General features: G+C 36.5%; 2 protein-coding genes across 2 annotated transcripts; both read left to right on the top strand.

Annotated features, from left to right (window-relative positions):
- The first annotated feature begins 17,237 nt into the window (after positions 1–17,237).
- Positions 17,238–20,153, top strand: LOC123311734. The gene has a single exon (XM_044895805.1). It carries the CDS (start codon positions 17,238–17,240, stop codon positions 20,151–20,153), a length of 2,916 nt encoding a protein of 971 aa, XP_044751740.1.
- A 477-nt stretch (positions 20,154–20,630) lies between these two features.
- Positions 20,631–22,580, top strand: LOC123311733. Its single transcript, XM_044895804.1, has one exon. It carries the CDS (start codon positions 20,631–20,633, stop codon positions 22,578–22,580), a length of 1,950 nt encoding a protein of 649 aa, XP_044751739.1.
- The last annotated feature ends 306 nt before the right edge of the window (positions 22,581–22,886 follow it).

Genomic DNA, 22,886 nt, shown 5'->3' with positions numbered 1-22,886 from the left:
GTTTTGTCTGATAGCATATTTGCTTTTGAAGGTAATGTAGAATGTACAGTAAAATGTTAAAGATGTAAAATGTAAAATGTGTCTTATGGTCAGGAGATCCTAAGATTATCTGACTCCCAGTTTTGCTAGTTCATTTAGCGTTACCCAGGGTGCACGTGTAGTATTCTACTACGGACGCGAACTAGCCTTACACCCATTACACAAATATCAGTGTTGCCAACCCTAACATCCCCTTTCTTAAAGATCTAGCCTTTTCGGAGGTTTACAGTATCTTCCCGATGAATTTATCTTGTGCTTATTAATGAAGTGGGTTTCTACATCCACTTCTTTTGAAGTTTCTACCGGACGTGTTTCTGTTTCACTTAACACTTCACTATCACCTACACTATCCTCATTAAACGTGTCTGTATCTTCAGTATCACTTATGTCTAAATAGTACTTAACATTATTTTCTTGTTTAATAGGTACATTGTTCTTAGTGTTAACATTATTTTTTTGTTCAGTAGGTACATTGTTCTTAGTGTTTACAATATTTGATTGACTAACAGCTTTCAAGAATCTTCTGTTTCTTACAAAAATTCTACCATCAGTCAGTTTAATTTTGTATGCTCTATTTCTAAATTCTTCCAGAACAACAGCTGGCAACCACAACCCTTTGGGTTTCAATTGTACATACACCTTCCTCCCCTTTTTCAAAGGTTTCAGAAATTTGACATTTCTATTATAATACCCTTCCGTTTTTTGTTCCCTCCTATTCAGAAACTCATTGTAATCTGATAAATTGACTTTAAAAGGTCTGAGGTTGCTGCTGTGCTCTGGTAGCAGTGTTCTTAATTTTCGTGACATCAAAATTTCAGCGGGTGATAATTTACCATCTATTTTCATATTATTATATATCAACATTGACATGTTAATCTCCTTATTTTGTTCTATGGTTTTCTTCATAATGTTTTTCGCAGTCTGCACACTTCTTTCGGCCATACCATTAGACTATGCGTAAGTTGGAGAGCTTATTACATGGTCAAACTCCCACTCTTTAGCAAACTTAGCAAACTCGCATGAGCTGAATTGAGGTCCTCCATCCGACACAACAGTCAATGGTATACCGTGTCTAGCAAAAATATTCTTCAAACAGTCAATTATATTGAGGCTTGTGCTGTCTTTAGTTATATCTGCCAACTCAATATATTTTGAATAATAATCAACAACCAGTAAATATTTTTTACCGTTTAAATCAAATAAATCACAGCCTACCTTGTTCCAAGGTAACTTAGGTATGGTATGTTGAATTATGGGTTCTGCTTGTTGAGATTTTGAATATTTTACACAGATAGGGCAATTCGAAATTTTTTGTTTTATATCATTACTCATACCAATCCAAAAAACAGATCCTTTAGCAAATGATTAACATTTGTTAATGCCTAAATGGTTGTAGTGTATTCTATTGTATACTTCCTTTTGTAAAGTTTTTGGAACTACGAGTGCATTTTCTTTAAATATCAGATCATTCATAACTGTTAGATCATGTTTAAACTTCGAATATTTTTTAATTAAGTCTGGAAGATTCTTATCATATTTTGACCACCCTTCAAAGATTATCTTTTTTAACAACTGAAGTTCTGTGTCAGCATCTGTATGCGGTTGGAAAATTTTCAATTTCTCTTTAGTTATATTTATTTCTGATATGATCATACAAACATGATCTGTGATGTCTCTGTCATATGCCACATTTTCTTTGTCTTGAATGTAAGCACGTGACAGGGCATCAGCTATTATCAATTCTTTGCCTTTTTTATACCGCACATCAATATCATATTTCTGAATTTGCAGAAGCATCCTCTGCAATCGGGCTGGGCATTTGTTTAAAGGTTTCTTGAAAATATTAATCAGTGGTGAATGATCAGTTTCAACTATTACTCTTTTTCCAAAAAACAAATTGATGAAATTTATCTAAACCCACCACAATTGCCAGAAGTTCTTTCTCTATTTGTGCATATCTTGTCTGTGTTTCAGTGAATGCTAAGGATGCATAAGCACATGGTAAATTATTTTGCAAAAGCACTGCCCCACATCCACTTTTCGATGCATCCACCGAAACTACAGTTTCCAAGTTTACATCATAATAATGTAACACTGGTTTGCTCAGTAGTATTTTCTTCACTTGGTCAAATGCCTGCTGATGCTCTGACTCCCATACAAATTCATTTTCCCTACGCAACAATTGTCTCAGAGGGAGTGTTTTATCTGAAAAAATGTTTATAAATTTACTGACATATGTCAGAACACCAAGCAGCCTTTGAACACCTTCTTTATTCTCAGGTCTGGGCATTTCTTCAATGGCTTTTATTTTCGATGTGTCTGGACTGACACCTGAGCTACTTATCATATGTCCCATGTATTTGATTTGTCTCTGTCCAAATTTACATTTTTACAAATTGAATTTAACATTATTTATTTTAGCCGATTCTAAAATTTTCATTAACATTTCATCGTGTTCCTCTTTTGTACGGCCTCATATTAGTAAATCATCAATATATGTTTCTACACCGTCTATATCGAAAATTTCTCTGAACCTTTTTTGGAAAACCTCGGGTGCTGAGTTGATTCCATATGGAAGACGAAGAAATCTGTATCTTCCATAAGGAGTACCAAATGTACACAATTTTGGGCTTTCTTCGTCAAGCTGTATTTGATAGAACCCTTGGGCAGCATCTAATGTGCTGAAAAATTTTGCATTTGCTAATTTACTCGTGATCTGATCAAGGATTGGAATTTTATAGAATTCTCTCTTAATTACCTGATTTAAATCGCGAGGATCTAGACATATTGTCACGTAAAATTCACAAAAATGGTATTTTTTTTTTATGGTGAATTCAAACTTGACACTAAGCGTACGGCAGCTGTTCGCCGGAGAGCATTTATGGGCACAGGTTCATTAATTTCTCCTATTTACAGACTTCTCTCAAATTCTCTGAATTTAAATTTAAAAATTTGGGCGCCAAGTAGTTTGGGAAAAATAAACATAAAAGTGCTATTCGTAAACCAAACTAATAAATATACGAATGTAATATATGGGAAAATGGTGTACAAAATTCGAGCAGTAATTTCACTTCAGGGTACAAAAACACTTTATTCAGGACACTTTCTCAGCTTCAGCAGCTACGTACTCACTTTTCAAAGGGGTTAGTTCTTAGAGTAGTTCGGTGATGATGGCCAGAGTGGTTGTCTTGGAAGATATGGTATCGGCAATCGATGTGGACGACGAGAAGTCAATGTCGAACGATAATTCCCCTCACGGGAACGAGAAAATTCCAAATGTAATCGACTAATTTATAATGACTGAATGAATCCCTGTAAGTGTATACGAATTATTAGCAAAAATCCGAATGATTAGTTTGAACTCACCTTCTAGAAAGGGATTCTTGATAAAAAAAAGTATGAAATTCCGTTGATAACACGTTTATGTCGAATTTATCAAATCCTCTATCGAGAAGAAATCGGCTTAGTTTTGCATTCAATCAATCTCAGAGTCGGAATGATTTCCCTCGCGACAAACATATTGTCCAACGCGTCGAATGTGCGCGACACCCACTTCAAGACACCACCACCGAAAATTATTTTAAACAGATATCTATTAACAAAGGTGCATAACGTTCATGAAATTACAAAGTCCAACAATAGATGGTACATTTATCGAATTGATAATTTATTAATTCATAATTTTCCAACAGATCAAGAGACGGTAGCATTTATACTAATTTATTCTCTTGAAGTATTCTCCGAACTTTACACCACCCCCCTCCGAACAAAAGAATGGAATTTCCCCAAAGGTAATGAGAAACATTAAGAAAAAACTGATGAAGTAATGTGAGAATCCACAATATGTCAAAAGGATTAACTTGAAGCTCTGAATTCGACAGTAAAAAAACTGTTCCCTTGATTCTTGCGCTTAACCTATTCTGACGTCTAAACCTTAATCTAACTCTATCTTACTAATCCAATTGAGGCCACTGCCCACATACTCTATGCAACCTTTTTCTAACACACCCTATTTCTATCTTAATCTATTCCTATTTTAACCTATTCCTATTTTAACCTATTCCTATTTTAACCTATTCCTATTTTAACCTATTCCTATTTTGACCTATTCCTATTTTAACCTATTCCTATTTTGACCTATTTCTATTTTAACCTATTTCTATTTCAACCTACTCCTATTTTAACCTCGTTCTACTGTATAAACATTAAATGAACACGAAAATGAGCAAATCCTGGTTGTGACCAGAAACTTCACCAAATCGACGAAATTTACAATTTGATGTCAACAGAAACGAGAAATGAACAGCAAATTATATTATTACGATACGGAAATATCAGAGTTGGAACCAAAGTACGGTTTTAAATCTTTAACATGCCACTTTCCGTCTACAGATCCATCCAAATCTTCTAGATGGTAACACATGTGTTACCATCTAGATTAAATCTAGATGGTAACACAATCCAGAAGATTTCTGACGTACTTTGCGCAAAACATATTTTGGCGCAAGCTTTGACGAAAATTTCTTAACGGAATCGGAAAGTACCTTATATCGACGCCACACCTCTCACCCACATCAAAATTGTAGTTTCTCCTACGTAAATTGTAAGTTCGAGAGTTCTTTTCGTATGCTCTATGTTTCTTCCGAACATCATGAAAAATAGTCACCAACGGTTCAATCTTTTCCACGTGAGTATCCCTTTTTTCAGGCAGTAACTGAATACCGTCGGTAGATTCTACTTCACCATAATAATCGCCACTAATTGGTACATTTCTACCGAAATTAAAAAAAAAACTGGCGAATAGCCCGTCACCTCGTGTTTAGCCGTGTTCAATGCAAACGCAATTTTTTGTAATTCCTTATCTCAGTCACAATGATTTAGCCCCTCAATGTAGCATCGGATAGTTGTCCCTACCGTTTGGTTTGTCCTCTCTACAAAATCACATTGTGGTGAATATACTGCTGTGAACCAAATTTTCTGAACTTTGTATGATTCGGCCAATTTCTTCATGGCGCGACCTGCAAATTGGGCACCGTTGTCAGCAATGATGAACTGCGGAACTCCAAATTTCAAGAATATGTCAGTTTCTAAAAATTTGACAATATATTCCGCCGTGGCTTTTCTCAGAGGCTGTAGCACAACGTATTTCGTAAACCAGTCTGATACGACTAAGAGAAAATTATTTCCACGCTTAGATCTGGGAAAAGGTCCCATTGAGTCTAAGGCAATTATTTGCCAAGGAAAAGCGACATTCTTCTCCTTTCCCATTAAACCCAAACCTGGTTTATTAAAAATTTTCTGTGCCCCACAAGTTTTACACCGACGGATGAACTTGACAACATCTGCCCTCATTTTAGGCCAATAGTATAATTCACTCACTCGTGCAATTGTTTTAAAACAACCAAGGTGACCGCAAGTCGGAGGTTCGTGTAAATCTCTAATGATTTGATTGCGTTTTCTTTTCGGCACAAGAATCTTCCACTCGGAAGTATTTGTTTGGATTGGATTGTTCGACGGAATGAGCTTATAAAGAGTTTCATTTTCTAGTTTCCACTGTGGATACATACCAGGGTTGTTACGAACTTTATCTCGCATATCACGGTACCATCCATCCAAGTCATCTTCCACAATGGTCAAAACGCTAACCTCATTCATTTCATAAATACGCGAAAGAAAATCTGGCACAACATTATCTTTGCCTTTTCGATGTATTAAATCGAAATCAAATTGCCTTAATCGTACTGACCAACGCGCTAGTCTACCTGTTGGATTCGATAGTTTGTTCAGCCATAGGAGGGAGTAATGGTCTAATATGACTTTAAATTTAACACCTTCTACGTAAGCTCTGAATTTTTCCAAACAAAATAGTAATGCCAAAAGTTCTCGCTCCGTCACCGTATAATTCCTTTCCGCGCGAGATAGAGATCGGCTTGCATATGCAATTACCTTCTCTGTGCCATCATGACATTGTGTGAGAACCCCACCTATGCCAGTAGCGGATGCATCACTCTGTATAGTGAACGGCAAGTCAAAATTGGGAGAGGTGAGTATGGGAGAGGCCACCAAGGCTTCTTTAACTTTTAAGAATGCCTCCTCAGCTTGAGGAGTCCAAACGATGCTTTGATGCCTTTTTTACCTTTCAGTAAGTCATTAATGGGCGACAGTAAAGTTGAAAAATCTTTAATAAAAGCTCGGTTCGAAGAGCACATCCCCACGAACCTCTTCATTTGTGTAGTTGTATTCGGGCGTGGAAAATTTACCATACAGGAAACCTTCTCTGGATCCGTTTTCAAACCGTTTCCGTCAACAACATAACCTAGGTATTTAAGGCAGCTCCGAAAAAATTCGCACTTTTTCAGGTTGACAGTCACGTTAGCTAGTTTTAACCGTTGGAGGACTTCCGTAAGTAGGGCAACATGTTCTTCGAAAGTGGACGAAATTATTATGATATCATCAATGTAGACAAAAATTTTACCGTCGAATTCAGGGCCGAAAAGACTATCAACGAACCGTTGTTGAGTCTGGGCGCTATTTCTCAATCCAAAAGGTACAACAACGAACTGATTTAAACCCCTTCCAGGAATGCTAAAAGCGGTTTTTTCCTTAGAAGCCGGATCCAGTGGAATCTCCCAAAATGATTTCCCCAAGTCAATGCTGCTTATGAATTTTGCCCCAGTAAGTCCGCTAAGAATACGATCGATACGAGGCAATGGGTAGGAATCGTGTTTAGTGACTTCGTTCAATTTACGCCCGTCAAAACAAAACCTATATTCGCCGTTTTTTTTCTTGATCAAAAGGACTGACTACACCACGGAGAGTTCGACGGTTCTACAACTCCCAACCTCAACATTTCATCCAATTCATCATTAAGGAGTTTCATCATATACGGCGACAACGGATATTGTCTCACACGAATGGGTTTTGCATCCCCGGTGTCGATAGTAAGATGAATTTTATCTGTTCTACCTAATCGACTTTCACTGCTAATCCCCTCGAAAGATCGCAAAAAGTCATCAACAATAAGACGTTGTTTTGAATTTAAACAATCTAATTCGCACGTTTCGCATTGTAAATTTTTATTTGAATCCGAGGTTAGTAAGGAAATATTATTTTTCTGAACGTTCCAGCTACCTTCAAGATAGTCTATCCTAAGAGCAAATTTTCTACAAAAATCACTTCCGAAAATTACGTCGTGAGCAAGACTTGAAACTACTAGGGCTTCCAGGAAATGACATTCATCGTCGATGACGATAGGTAAATGCACGAGACCGGTTATTCGCTGTCTTTGATCATTCGCTGTATGTACAAAATTCACGTGAGCCGGAAAAATTTTCAAATTTAAACGGGACAATAGTTTCATACCACCTTTACCCACGATAGTAGCATTAGAGCCAGAATCTAGCAAACCAATTACAGGATAATCCAATATATTAACTTTTATAAAAGGTCTATTATCGAATTCGCGTTCACTGAACAGCTCGGAGGTGCAATAGTTTTGACATGAGACATCCGGTGAATTTTCAGTTTTTAGTTTACATCTGTCAAAATCGAGCTCTTCGCGATTGTCAAAATTTATTTTATGGGCCCTTGATAAGTTTGAGTGGGATGGGCGACGGGCCTGAGAGAGCATCCCTTTACTCAGTTTTTTGAACAATGATTACATGTATGAACTGTAACATTCGGCGAACCACAACGGTAGCAAAACTTGGATCGCTTCGATCTACATTGACTGTAAAAATGACCCGCTTTATGGCAGTTCCAACATTCTTGAACACTTTTATTACCTTTAATTTCGGTATCGACACGTTTCGGAGATCCTGAAGAAACTTGAAATGAATTAACCGTAAACCTTCTGGGTGGGAGGTTTCGGTTCCCGACATTCCCACCGGAAACCGATTTGAGATTTGAACCCGTCTGATCGCGATTTCTGTCATTGACTTCGATATCCAGAAAATCATCATCCTCCAAACGTTTTATTAACCCATGAAGTTCAGAAATTGTAGAAGTCTCAATAGTTGCAATTGCTTTTCGGTAAGGTGGTAGTAAATTTTTTCGCAAATATTTTAATTTCGTCTGTTCCGCAGGAGGTCGTGTCAAGCGATTAAACAACTCGTTAATTTTAGCAAAATAAACTGTAACGCTTTCCGTTTCTAATTGTTGTCGACTTCTTATATAATAGTTTCCCATAGTTCGTCGTCATGATACGGTGATTGAAAATTTTTCTTTAACAATTCTACCAAAGAGTCCCAATCTTTAGTTTCGTTAACTACCTGGCGGAACCAACAAAGAGCATCACCTACAAATAAGTCCCTAGCCGATTCAAATAATTCGGTTTTCGTGACGTGCCGTGCCTTTCTGAGTTCTTCAACATTTTCGAGCAATATCATTAATTTATTTTTATCACCATCAAAAGTTTCTCCCCATTTATAAACAGGAACAGATTTAGTACCGGAATGATTTGAGATAAACTGAGAAGCACTGTTGTGGTTCACAAAATTATTATTTGGTGCACTGCTCGTGGATTGAAAATTACCAGAAATGGATGGATCAATAGGTTCCTTAATTTTATCATAAATATCTGCCTCTAAAGTTAAGCATGTTGCATAAGACTCGTTCTTGAATTCTTTACGAGGTGCATAATCCTTTTCTTTATCATCCTCAAGCAAAGGCAAACGGTTTATACGATCCGTTATATGAGCAAGGCGTGATTTTACTCTCTTAAATACTGAATCGGAACTAGATCCTTCAAAATCAATTATAAGTAAAGTAATCGATTCAAGGGTTGTGTTTACTTCCCTCACCTCAACATCAAAATTGAATTCCGGATCACGTAATTCTGAAAAATCTTCAATGCTTTCTCTTGCCAACAACCCCCTTAAAATTTTCCTTCTATCGTCTATTGATCTATTGGATTTGATTCCTCTTATTCTTAGTTCATAATCTAATTCGTTAGTTAAAAGATGTGTGGGATTCATGATTTCAAACACAGAACATACTATAAACAATAAGCGAATCAAAGAAATGATGATAAAAAGTTCAATACATGTGTTATCGGTTTCGATAATAACACTGAGGTACTACATAAAAAATGTGATACGCTAAACCCGACAATCTCAAGAACATGTTTTCGCTGAGAAAATACAACCTGAATACTGAGTTGAATTACAAATTTAAGAAAATCACAATCTTAATAGTTTATTCATAAGTCATCAGAAAATGTTTCAAAAAAAAAACAAGAAAATAAACTGTTTCAACCAATCTAAGAAAAATCTAAAAATTCAATTCAGGCTGCCCCACGTTGGGCGCCAAATTTGTGTCACGTAAAATTCACAAAAATGGTATTTTTTTTTATGGTGAATTCAAACTTGACACTAAGCGTACGGCAGCTGTTCGCCGGAGAGCATTTATGGGCACAGGTTCATTAATTTCTCCTATTTACAGACTTCTCTCAAATTTTCTGCTTTGTCGAGTGATAGACTGTTCGTCCTGCAATAATCTCTCTCGCACTATGGAATTCTTGATTCCACATGTAATCATTGTGACGACTAAACTATCCTGTAGTGTTTCTAATTTGCATCTACTGGCCCTCTTTTTCAATTCAACTATGAACTGGTCTGTAGATTGGCCATCTTCTTGACGATAAGAAAAGAATTTTTATCTCTCATAGGCAATATTTTCCTTACCTATGAAGTGTTCTTCGAATTTATTCATTAATATTTTCACGTTGTCTTTTTCGTCCTCTGTGAATTTGAATGTGGAGTATATTTTGAACTCATCCTCTCCAATGTAGTGTAGTAATTGTGCACACTGTGTTGCTTGGGACTTCTTATTAATTTCAGTTGCAATTAAATAATTTTCGAACCTTGCTCTCCACAGTTTCCAGTTTTCTGCGAGATTTCCTCTGGTAGATAGCGGTGTGATACCCCGACTATCGCCCATTTTAGTTTGGAGTTATATCTTCCCAAAAATATGTAGTTATTTGTACTGTATATTAATTTAATACAATACCGACTTCGCCATGTTATGCTAGGTTCTACTGATTTAATAGATGTAGGCCGATATATCTGAATATTACTCGTTTATTTAAGACCTTCACTTTTTATTACACGTGTCCAACTCTAGCATAGAAAATTTTATACCTATTCTATGACTTCCCTTGTCCTAAACCTATGTCGTTGGTCAACGCATTAGAAATATCAGTGTTGCCAACCCTAACACTATGCAATAAGTAGAGTCAAGAACTCACTATCTTCAAGATCTATTATTAATATATACCATAGTCCAGTCTATAGTCACCTATCCTATCATGCTCTGGGGGAATTCGTCTTATGTTGCCAGAGAGTTTTTGTTTTAGAAGAGAATCTTGCGGATGATCTTCAATATTGCTTCAATGTCCTCTTGTCGTCTCACTTTCAAAGAAAATGGTATTTTAATAGTGGCTTCCATTTATATCTTCAAGTGCTTGATATATGTTAATGAGGACGAAAGCAAATTCACTAAACTCTCAAGTTTTCATAGATATAGTACAAGAAATGAGGATACACTTCATATATCCCCAAACACAATACGATTAAATTTGAATATTCGCCTACTTATCAGTGTATCAAACTCTATGATCATCTGCCTAAATGTGCTAAGTGTCTCAAAATCAAAGAATTCCAAAAGGTAATTGTAACGTATTCATATTTGGATCAAACCTGTTAAGCAAAGATTATAGAGTAGAAAAATAGGAACCGCCCTCATATCTCTAGTACTAAAAACCGACTAAATTTTGGTCAGTGAAAACACGCTTGACAATGAGATGGCGCTGAAAACGCACTGTCAATACAGAAAAACTTTTTAATGAAGTTTTCTGTTTTTTAATTGGGGGGGGGGGGAAATTCGAATTCTATTCCTTGTATTAAATTTCAATTTACAAAAGTATGGTTTTGTTTTGTGATCAGGATGTTAGTTTTCATCTCAATATTGTTTGGAAATAATTGATATCAATGAAAAACGCTGTTGGATGTCTTATATTTCCAATTGTAATTTATAAAAATTTACAAAAATTGAAATTATGGACAATAAATGAAGCTTTTACTAGGACACAAAAGTATATGGTGATCTGCTATACGTCGAAGGTATTATTTCTTTGGAATAGATTGTTTTGAATTAATAAACTTAGTTGAATTGGTAAAATATACATATATCAAAAATTAATATGAACCAATATTCAATATACCATCATAGCATACACATTCCAGTTACTTACATATGTAGGTATTATTTACAGATTTTTCAGAACCACACTTAAAAAAAAAAACCTTACAGAGATATACAAGACCTGTTTGTCAGTATAGTTTCTTGATGCTTTTTTTATGATTTCCTTATGATATGATCTCTTTATGAAACAATATACAAACTGATTAATGAATGAACAAAACACTCACAGCACAATTTGACAGTCACTCGGTTTCCAAATTGAAATCAATAAAACCTCTGCATTTCTGAATATATTGAAAGAGTAGCAATTGAGAATCATTGAAGGGATCTATAAAGGTCATAATTTCCCTTCATTAGGCCTTCCATGCAAGGGATGTTTTCTGCATACAACAATTTACGTGGAGGAACAGTTCAGTAAAATGTTCACTGCACATGGTGTAGTCAGTAGTGTTTGCTGAAGTCATTGTCTTAACGCCTTGAGAATTTTATCCACAACGGAGCCATTGTATAAAGACCACTGGTCTTTATACAATGACGGAGCACTGAAAATTGGAATCAATGAATGACCGATTCACTTGTTACGAGTTTTAATACTTACACTTCCATTTTCTTTAGTTGAGTGAAAAACTTAATCTCGAAAAATTCATTTTATTATTTGATCCACAGTTCTTAACCATTCGAACAATATTTTGGTGTTTTCATCAAGAAATAAGACAAAAAATTCAATAATAAGCGCAACTAGAACCAGCTAGATAAACAAAAAGCGGTACGAGAATCCAAACATTCAAAACCTCTTTGATCAAAATTGACGTCTGAAAACTTAAAAAATTTCATGTTTCTGCAAATGGCACTCAAATTAATATTTTAACCAGTCCTAGCGTCTTAAAAACACGCTTGACACACACATGGCGCTCAAATCGCTTTCGTCGCTCGTTTCCCATCTTTCTACTCTATAATCTTTGCTGTTAAGATCAGAAATTACAGTTGTCAATAAATAATCATCTAATGTGGAACGTAATTAAAAAGCTTCAAGTTAATCAGCCTCTTATTAAATACTACCTTCATATTAAGATCCATACATAACGTGGTGGCAGTTTGGTAAATGTGCGCTTGAAGTTGAAGAATTGACCTAATTCTGAACGACTGCGTATAAAAGCTAGTAGGAAGAAACCATTGGTATTTTTTAGTACTATAGTGAAAAACAAGAACTAGGACATTCTAGTTGTGTCTGTTAGACTTCGTTGTTATCCAAAAAAAAAAAACATGGCAGAAAACGGAAGAGCACCTGAAGCATTTAACTTCACTAGTGGTAATGTTGCTGACAATTGGCGTCTTTGGAAGCAGAAGTTTAAACTATGTATATCTACTTGCAAGTGCAAAAGTGAACAAAACACATGAAGTGATAATAGCTATTCTACTCAACTTCAGCGGTGGGAAGTTGGCTGACAATATCCAGCTGACAGAGTCCCGAAGATACCCGAAGCGGCGATGGCCGCCAGTGGCGTACCCTACTCATATTTTCGCCAAAAAATCGCTTCTGCAATACGGAATGAGATTAGCAGTTGAAAGAATATAAATATTTGATGTTCGGCATATATAAATTTGATAATTCGAACAATTCGTTGGAAAAATAAATTTGTTCGATATAATTTTTCGATAAATTGAACTGAAATCGTCTAGGCGCGAATTTTTTTTTATATAACTTCTATGTTTTCACGACTGTCAAAATGGGATTTTCACTCAGATGATGGTTGACTATTCAGGATATATAATCCCTGAAAAACTTTTCTTGCACCCCTTGCAGACTATCCTTTTTCGACCCTTTTCCGTATAAAACACAGAATTTGCGCTAGGAAGCGCGAATGTTTTTGTCCATAACTTCTATTTTTTTACGACGACGACAAAATGAGATTTTCACTCAGATGATGGTTGACTCTTCAGGATTCATAATCCGTGAAAAACTTTTCTTGCACCCCTTGAAGACTACTATTTTTCGACCCTTTTCCGTATAAAACACCGAATTTGCGCTAAGAAGCGCGAATATTTTTCTTCATACCTTCTACGTTTTTACGACTGTCAAAAAGAGATTTTCACTCAGATGATGATGGACCATTCAGGATTCATAACCCGTAAAAAACTTTTCTAGCACCCCTTGCAGACTACCCTTTTTTGACCCTTTTCCGTATGAAACACCGATTTGCCGCTATGAAGCGCGAATATTTTTCTTCACATCTTCTACGTTTTCACGAGTGTCAAAACGAGATTTTCACTCAGATTATGTTTGAATATTCAGGATCATAATCCGTGAAAAACTTTTCTATTAAATAGACTCCCATTTTTCGACCCTTTTCCGTATAAAACACCGAATTTGCGCTAAGAAGCGCGAATATTTTTCTTCAAACCTCATATGTTTTCACGACTGTCGAAATGAGATTTTCACCAGATGATGGTTGACTATTCAGGATTCATAATCCGTAAAAAACTTTTCTTGCACCCCTTGCAGACTACTATTTTTCGACCCTTTTCCGTATAAAACACCGAATTTGCGCTAACAAGCGCGAATATTTTTCTTCACATCTTCTACGTTTTTACGACTGTCGAAACGAGATTTTCACTCAGATGATGTTTGACTATTCAGGATCATAATCCGTAAAAAACTTTTCTTGCACCCCTTGCAGACTACCATTTTTCGACCCTTTTCCGTATAAAACACCGAATTTGCGCTAACAAGCGCGAATATTTTTCTTCACATCTTCTACGTTTTTACGACTGTCGAAACGAGATTTTCACTCAGATGATGATGGACCATTCAGGATTCATAATCCGTAAAAAACTTTTCTTGCACCCCTTGCAGAATACTATTTTTCGACCCTTTTCCGTACAAAACACCGATTTGCCGCTATGAAGCGCGAATATTTTTCTTCACATCTTCTACGTTTTCACGACTGTCAAAACGAAATTTTCACTCAGATGATTTTTGACTATTCAGGATCATAATCCGTGAAAAACTTTTCTTGCACACCTTGCAGTAATGCAGATGATGTTTGACTATTCAGGATCATAATCCGTAAAAAACTTTTCTTGCACCCCTTGCAGACTACTATTTTTCGACCCTTTTCCGTATAAAACACCGAATTTGCGCTAAGAAGCGCGAATATTTTTCTTCAAACCTCATATGTTTTCACGACTGTCGAAATGAGATTTTCACCCAGATGATGGCTGACTATTCAGGATTCATAATCCGTAAAAAACTTTTCTTGCACCCCTTGCAGACTACTATTTTTCGACCCTTTTCCGTATAAAACACCGAATTTGCGCTAACAAGCGCGAATATTTTTCTTCACATCTTCTACGTTTTCACGACTGTCAAAACGAGATTTTCACTCAGATGATTTTTGACTATTCAGGATCATAATCCGTGAAAAACTTTTCTTGCACACCTTGCAGTAATGCAGATGATGTTTGACTATTCAGGATCATAATCCGTAAAAAACACTTCTTGCACCCCTTGCAGACTACTATTTTTCGACCCTTTTCCGTATAAAACACCGAATTTGCGCTAAGAAGCGCGAATATTTTTCTTCAAACCTCATATGTTTTCACGACTGTCGAAATGAGATTTTCACCCAGATGATGGCTGACTATTCAGGATTCATAATCCGTAAAAAACTTTTCTTGCACCCCTTGCAGACTACTATTTTTCGACCCTTTTCCGTATAAAACACCGAATTTGCGCTAACAAGCGCGAATATTTTTCTTCACATCTTCTACGTTTTCACGACTGTCAAAACGAGATTTTCACTCAGATGATTTTTGACTATTCAGGATCATAATCCGTGAAAAACTTTTCTTGCACACCTTGCAGTAATGCAGATGATGTTTGACTATTCAGGATCATAATCCGTAAAAAACACTTCTTGCACCCCTTGCAGACTACTATTTTTCGACCCTTTTCCGTATAAAACACCGAATTTGCGCTAAGAAGCGCGAATATTTTTCTTCAAACCTCATATGTTTTCACGACTGTCGAAATGAGATTTTCACCCAGATGATGGCTGACTATTCAGGATTCATAATCCGTAAAAAACTTTTCTTGCACCCCTTGCAGACTACTATTTTTCGACCCTTTTCCGTATAAAACACCGAATTTGCGCTAACAAGCGCGAATATTTTTCTTCACATCTTCTACGTTTTCACGACTGTCAAAACGAGATTTTCACTCAGATGATTTTTGACTATTCAGGATCATAATCCGTGAAAAACTTTTCTTGCACACCTTGCAGTAATGCAGATGATGTTTGACTATTCAGGATCATAATCCGTAAAAAACACTTCTTGCACCCCTTGCAGACTACTATTTTTCGACCCTTTTCCGTATAAAACACCGAATTTGCGCTAAGAAGCGCGAATATTTTTCTTCAAACCTCATATGTTTTCACGACTGTCGAAATGAGATTTTCACCCAGATGATGGCTGACTATTCAGGATTCATAATCCGTAAAAAACTTTTCTTGCACCCCTTGCAGACTACTATTTTTCGACCCTTTTCCGTATAAAACACCGAATTTGCGCTAACAAGCGCGAATATTTTTCTTCACATCTTCTACGTTTTCACGACTGTCAAAACGAGATTTTCACTCAGATGATTTTTGACTATTCAGGATCATAATTCGTGAAAAACTTTTCTTGCACACCTTGCAGTAATGCAGATGATGTTTGACTATTCAGGATCATAATCCGTAAAAAACACTTCTTGCACCCCTTGCAGACTACTATTTTTCGACCCTTTTCCGTATAAAACACCGAATTTGCGCTAAGAAGCGCGAATATTTTTCTTCAAACCTCATATGTTTTCACGACTGTCGAAATGAGATTTTCACCCAGATGATGGTTGACTATTCAGGATTCATAATCCGTAAAAAACTTTTCTTGCACCCCTTGCAGACTACTATTTTTCGACCCTTTTCCGTATAAAACACCGAATTTGCGCTAACAAGCGCGAATATTTTTCTTCACATCTTCTACGTTTTCACGACTGTCAAAACGAGATTTTCACTCAGATGATTTTTGACTATTCAGGATCATAATCCGTGAAAAATTTTTCTTGCACACCTTGCAGTAATGCAGATGATGTTTGACTATTCAGGATCATAATCCGTAAAAAACTTTTCTTGCACCCCTTGCAGACTACTATTTTTCGACCCTTTTCCGTATAAAACACCGAATTTGCGCTAACAAGCGCGAATATTTTTCTTCACATCTTCTACGTTTTCACGACTGTCAAAACGAGATTTTCACTCAGATGATGTTTGACTATTCAGGATCATAATCCGTAAAAAACTTTTCTTGCACCCCTTGCAGACTACTATTTTTCGACCCTTTTCCGTATAAAACACCGAATTTGCGCTAAGAAGCGCGAATATTTTTCTTCAAACCTCATATGTTTTCACGACTGTCGAAATGAGATTTTCACCCAGATGATGGCTGACTATTCAGGATTCATAATCCGTAAAAAACTTTTCTTGCACCCCTTGCAGACTACTATTTTTCGACCCTTTTCCGTATAAAACACCGAATTTGCGCTAACAAGCGCGAATATTTTTCTTCACATCTTCTACGTTTTCACGACTGTCAAAACGAGATTTTCACTCAGATGATTTTTGACTATTCAGGATCATAATCCGTGAAAAACTTTTCTTGCACACCTTGCAGTAATGCAGATGATGTTTGACTATTCAGGATCATAATCCGTAAAAAACACTTCTTGCACCCCTTGCAGACTACTATTGTTACTACGAACTTTCAATTTCATTGTAAATAAGTTATTTGTTGCTATGATTTATGTTAGAATCGAGTGTGTATATTAAAAAAAAGATTAATTGTCAAAAAATAAAACTCTTGTCCAGACACGAAAACTTTTCCTCCTGAAATTATAAAAAATCTAAATAACAGACGGTCTTTACATTAGTGGTCCTTCGAGCAAAAAGAACGGCTTTATGGAGAACAAATCTGCAAAGTCCTTACCTGTAAGAAGAAGCCAACGAAATAATAAAGGTAGACCTCCAAGTAGATATGGATATGAAAAATCTGACTTTGACAACGTCAGGAGAAATGAAAATGAACAAGGAGTTTTCATAAGGTCCGAAAAAGAAATGGATGAGACCTCCCAAAACAAGTCAGTCACAACCCGGAAAAGCAGCAAAGTTTCGAGTAGCAAATCCCAAAGATGTCAGCTATTAGAAATAGAACTCGAAAGAGAACGGAAATTGGCAGAAATCGAAAAGAAATTATTGGATAAAGAAACTGAATTCAAAATGGCACAACTGAAATATGGAAATTCTAGCCATCTCTCATACGACGAAGAAATAAAATCTGTGGTCAGCAAGTCGTCTTTTGTAGAAAAATGGGTGAATACGTACGATCCCAATCCAGAATACAAATATGTAGTTAATTCTCAAGAACCTAAATATTCTAATAATCCTGAAAATATGGCGGAAGAGCTGACGATAAAACAATTTATGGCTCGACAATCTTTCAGCAAAGAACTTCCAGTATTTTCCGGAGAACCAGGGGAGTGGATGAACTTCATTCATCAATTCAGAGAAACTACTAAGATTTGCGGATTTTCAACAGCAGAAAACATGGTACGGTTACAAAAAAGCCTCAAAGGTAAGGCTAAAGAATTTGTAAGTGCTTTACTAACATTCACACAAGAAGTAGACAGAATAATTGAGACCCTTGAGATGAGATATGGTAGACCAGAAGTTATTATTCAAGATCTCATTGACTCTGTTAGAAAAATTCCTGATATGAAAGAAGAAAAATTAGACACTGTTTTGGATTTCTCAAATAAAGTTCAAAATTTAACAGTAACTATCCAAAGCCTCAACTGCGAGGAGTACTCCTCAAATCCCCAGTTACTGTGCGATGTCGTGAGAAAACTAAGTCCGAACCTGAAATTGGAATGGGGGAGGAAAGTTGTGGAGCTAAAAAAAGAACTCAAGAAGGTTTCTATAATGGAGTTCTCTCAATGGTTAGCTGAAACTAGCGAAGCTGTCATGTATGTTGTACCAGAACATGATCAAGAGAAAAGGAAGAAATATGTGTGTTCTACATCTATCCAACAGGAGAAAACAGTTTATAAATGTAAATATTGCAAGAAAGACGGACATAAGGTTGAAAAATGCAATTCCTTCAGGAAAATTGAAATCGATAATCGTTGGAATTGGGCCAGAGAAAACAAAGTATGTTTTACCTGCCTTTCGTCCTCCCATCATACAAAATTCTGTAAAAGTAAAAAGAAGTGCGACGTGAATGGTTGTCTGTTCAAACACAATCCTTTACTTCATAAAGAACCAGAAAGAAATTCTTATTTGGAAGAGCGAGTCAATCACCACATCAAGGGAAGAGAGAAGAACGAAGTTCTTTTAAGGATAGCCCCCGTTGAACTCACTGGTCCTAAAGGAAAAGTTCTAACATATGCACTTTTCGACGAAGCTTCCACCATTACTATGATCGACGCCAAGTTAGCAGATGAAATTGGTGCGACCGGACCTTGTGAAGCACTGAAGATAAAATGGACAAACAGTATGACCTCTGAGGAGACAGATTCGAAAAGGGTCAATATGCAGATACGCGGAAAAAATGAAGAAACTAATTATCTTCTGAACAATGTCAGAACAGTCAAAAATCTATGTCTTCCGGTTCAGTCAGTTGATATGAAAAGTATGTCACAAAAATTCCGATACCTGCAGAACTGGAAATTATCATCTTTAGTCAATGCACAACCAAGAATTCTTATTGGACAGGATAATATAGACCTAATTATTGCCAGAGAAGTTCACGAAGGAGGAAAAAATGATCCAGTTCTATCAAAGTCAAAATTAGGATGGGTTTTACACGGAAATATCGGCAAAAATTATTTGGGGCGAGTAGACGAAGAATTTTCCTTCTTTGTTATGCATCAATATGAAGAATTGGAAGAACTTGTGAAAAATTCATTCAAAATTGACTGTTTAGGAGTGAAATATTATAATAAAGAACAAAATCCGGACGTACTTCGAGCTGAAGCAATTCTAGAAAAAACCACGAGAAGAATTGGTCCAAACAAATGGGAAACTGGCCTTTTGTGGAAAAACGATGATGTCGAATTACCGAACAATAAATTCACTGCTTTGACTAGGCTCAAGTCTATCGAAAGAAAGATGGTTATAAATGAAGCATTTGGAATCGAATATGAAAAGAAAATTGAAGAGTATGTTGAGAAAGGTTATGCTAGAAAATTGTCCTATAGTGAAGTCCAACAAAGAAGCGGACGTAGGTGGTTTCTACCACATTTTGCCGTGACAAATAAAAACAAACCAGGCAAAATACGATTCGTTTTCGATGCTGCGGCGAAAACAAATGGTGTTAGTCTAAACGACGTTCTTCTGAAAGGTCCCGATCTGTTGAACTCCCTGCTTGGAGTAATTTTTAAATTCAGACAAAGAAACATTGCAGTAACAGCAGATATTCAAGAAATGTTTCATAGAGTTTTTATCAGACCAGAAGACAGAAATGCACAACTTTTCCTTTGGAAAGGTAGAGGAACGTATGAAAGAAATCCTGATGTGTACGAAATGGTGGCCATGATATTCGGTGCGGTTTCATCACCAACCTCAGCTCAATTCGTCATGAGGAAGAACGCTGCAGAATTTAAACAATCCTATCCGAAAGCATTCAAAGCCATTACTGAAAGACATTATGTTGATGATTACCTGGATAGCTTCGATACCATCGAGGAGGCAAAGGAGGTGACATCGGATGTAATCGAGGTTCAAAGACGAGGTGGCTTCACAATCAGAAACTGGGCGAGTAATTCCAAAGAAGTTCTGAGAAATATTCCGGAGGAATACAGAAGTAACCATCAATAAAATATGAATCTCGAAAAAGAAGCAGTTCTACCAACCGAAAGAATTTTAGGTCTTTTCTGGAACCCTAACGAAGATACATTCTCCTTTTCAATTAAATGGAGCAACGAGGAGATTAGGACTTTGACACAGAAGAGTGTCACAAAAAGAGAAGTTTTGAAGGCAGTTATGAGTATTTTTGATCCATTCGGATTTTTGAGTAATTTTACCATCACAGCTAGAATCTTACTGCAACAAATTTGGCTCTCGAAAATTGGCTGGGATGACGAGTTAACTTCAGAGTTGGAACTTAAATGGAAAAAATGGGTACGAAATATCGAAAGACTGACTAATCTGAGTATTCCAAGGTGCTACGTTCTGAATTTATTTGAAGCACAAGAAATTCAACTCCACATTTTTTGCGATGCGAGTGCCCAGGCTTATGCCGCAGTTGCATACTTTCGAATCACAAAAAAAAATTCGATAGAAACTTCTTTCGTAATGGCAAAATCAAGAGTTTCACCTATCAAGAACATCGTTTCGATTCCTAGACTTGAACTTCAGGCTGCAGTTTTGGGTAGCAGATTAGCAGTGACTATAAAAGAGAACCATAGTTTGAATATCCACAAATGTTTCTATTGGACTGATTCCAAAACAGTAGCTGGATGGATAAAAGCTAATCCAACTATTTTCAAGCCATTTGTTGCCCATCGAGTGTCTGAAATTGTAGAAAATACCGATGCTAGAGAATGGAATTGGATATCGACAAAAGAAAATGTTGCCGATGATGCCACGAGGGAAAATTATCAAAATGAATGGAAAACTGGTGGCAGATGGTTGGAAGGGCCTCCTTTCCTTAAGAATAAAACTGAAGAATGGCCCCAATATCAGATTCCCGATTTTGATACTTCGGAAAATAAAAAATGTTTTGTAGGTGTAACCGTTAAGGTGAATATAACAGAAGCATTGCCAAAAATTACCAGATTCTCAAGGTGGTTAAAACTCATTCGTACAACAGCTTGGATGTTGAGATTTTTACAACAAGTCAAGAAGAAATCACCCATAGATGGAGAACTGACGATGAGCAAAGTGGAAATAGCCGAAAAACTATGGATAAGATGTGTTCAGAGTGAAGATTTTTCAGAAGAATTCCAGTCTCTTAAGTCAAGTGGAATGGTTGAATCATACAGCAAATTGTCCAAATTGTCTCCAATTTTAGATCACGAAGATATTATACGGGTCCGGAGCAGAATAATATATTCCAACGATTTAACGGATGATGCAAAATTTCCCATCATACTCGAGCCAAAAAATTATTTCACAAAATTACTAATTCGTTATTATCACAACAAATCAGCACATAGTGGACAAGAATTTGTCGCCAACGAACTACGCCAACGATATTGGATTCTGAATATGAGGTCAGCGGTCAGAAATTCTTGGACAGAATGTCAGTTTTGCAAAAACAGAAGAGCAAAACCTGAAATTCCAGAGATGGCCCCACTGCCAGAATCCCGACTAGGTTCGTTCGTAAGACCTTTCACTACGACCGGTATGGACTATTTTGGACCTATGCAAGTTTCAATTGGCCGTAGACGTGAAAAGAGATATGGGGTACTCTTCACTTGCATGAGCACCCGTGCAGTTCATCTGGAAATAGCTCATTCTTTGACCACAGATTCGGCGATAATGGCAATCAGAAGATTAATCGGTCGAAGAGGATGCCCCAAGAGAATATTTTCAGATAATGGCACAAATCTACGAGGAGCAGAAAGAGAGCTGAAAAATGCAATAGAAAATTTTGACCAAAACAGAATGACATCAAGCATGACAACAAATAATATTGAATTTAACTTCATACCTCCTTCTGCTCCTCACATGGGTGGCAGCTGGGAGCGTTTAGTTAAATCGATAAAGATAACACTGAGTATTATCTTAAAAGATAAATCTCCACAAGAAGAAGTTTTACAAACTTTATTGATTGAAGCGGAAAGTTTAGTGAATAGTCGGCCTTTAGTTCACGTTTCACTGGACAATGCAGATAGTGAAGCACTCACACCGAACCATTTTTTGATAGGTACTTCCAGCGCAGCTCAGATCCCAGGAAAATTTGACGAGAATGATTTAGTCACAAGAAAACAGTGGAGAAAATCACAACTTTTGGCTGATCATTTTTGGCGACGCTGGATCAAGGAATATCTTCCTGTCCTGACAAAAAGAACGAAGTGGTTCTCATCTTCTAAAAGAAAAATTGGTATTGGCGATGTAGTCATCATTATCGACTCGCAATTTTCGAGAAACACATGGCCTAAAGGTATTGTCACTGCAGTATATCCCGGTGCAGATGGAAACATTAGAGTGGTCGATGTTAAAACAACTATTGGAACCTACAGACGACCTCTCACCAAATTATGTTTACTTGATCTGGAAGGAAATTATGAAAAGAAGTAATGATAGCTCATCACTGGGAGGGAGTGTTACTACGAACTTTCAATTTCATTGTAAATAAGTTATTTGTTGCTATGATTTATGTTAGAATCGAGTGTGTATATTAAAAAAAAGATTAATTGTCAAAAAATAAAACTCTTGTCCAGACACGAAAACTTTTCCTCCTGAAATTATAAAAAATCTAAATAACAGACGGTCTTTACAACTATTTTTCGACCCTTTTCCGTATAAAACACCGAATTTGCGCTAACAAGCGCGAATATTTTTCTTCACATCTTCTACGTTTTTACGACTGTCGAAACGAGATTT

This window comes from Coccinella septempunctata, chromosome 4 (assembly GCF_907165205.1).
Source record: "Coccinella septempunctata chromosome 4, icCocSept1.1, whole genome shotgun sequence".
NCBI lineage: Eukaryota > Metazoa > Arthropoda > Insecta > Coleoptera > Coccinellidae > Coccinella > Coccinella septempunctata.
The sequence above is the reverse complement of the archived record's forward strand: the minus strand, read 5'-3'. Positions and strand labels throughout refer to the sequence as shown.

Bases quoted from the DNA above. Each gene is read 5' to 3' on its own strand.
- LOC123311733 (XM_044895804.1), top strand. From the start codon at position 20,631: ATGGCAAAATCAAGAGTTTCACCTATCAAGAACATCGTTTCGATTCCT.
- LOC123311734 (XM_044895805.1), top strand. From the start codon at position 17,238: ATGGAGAACAAATCTGCAAAGTCCTTACCTGTAAGAAGAAGCCAACGA.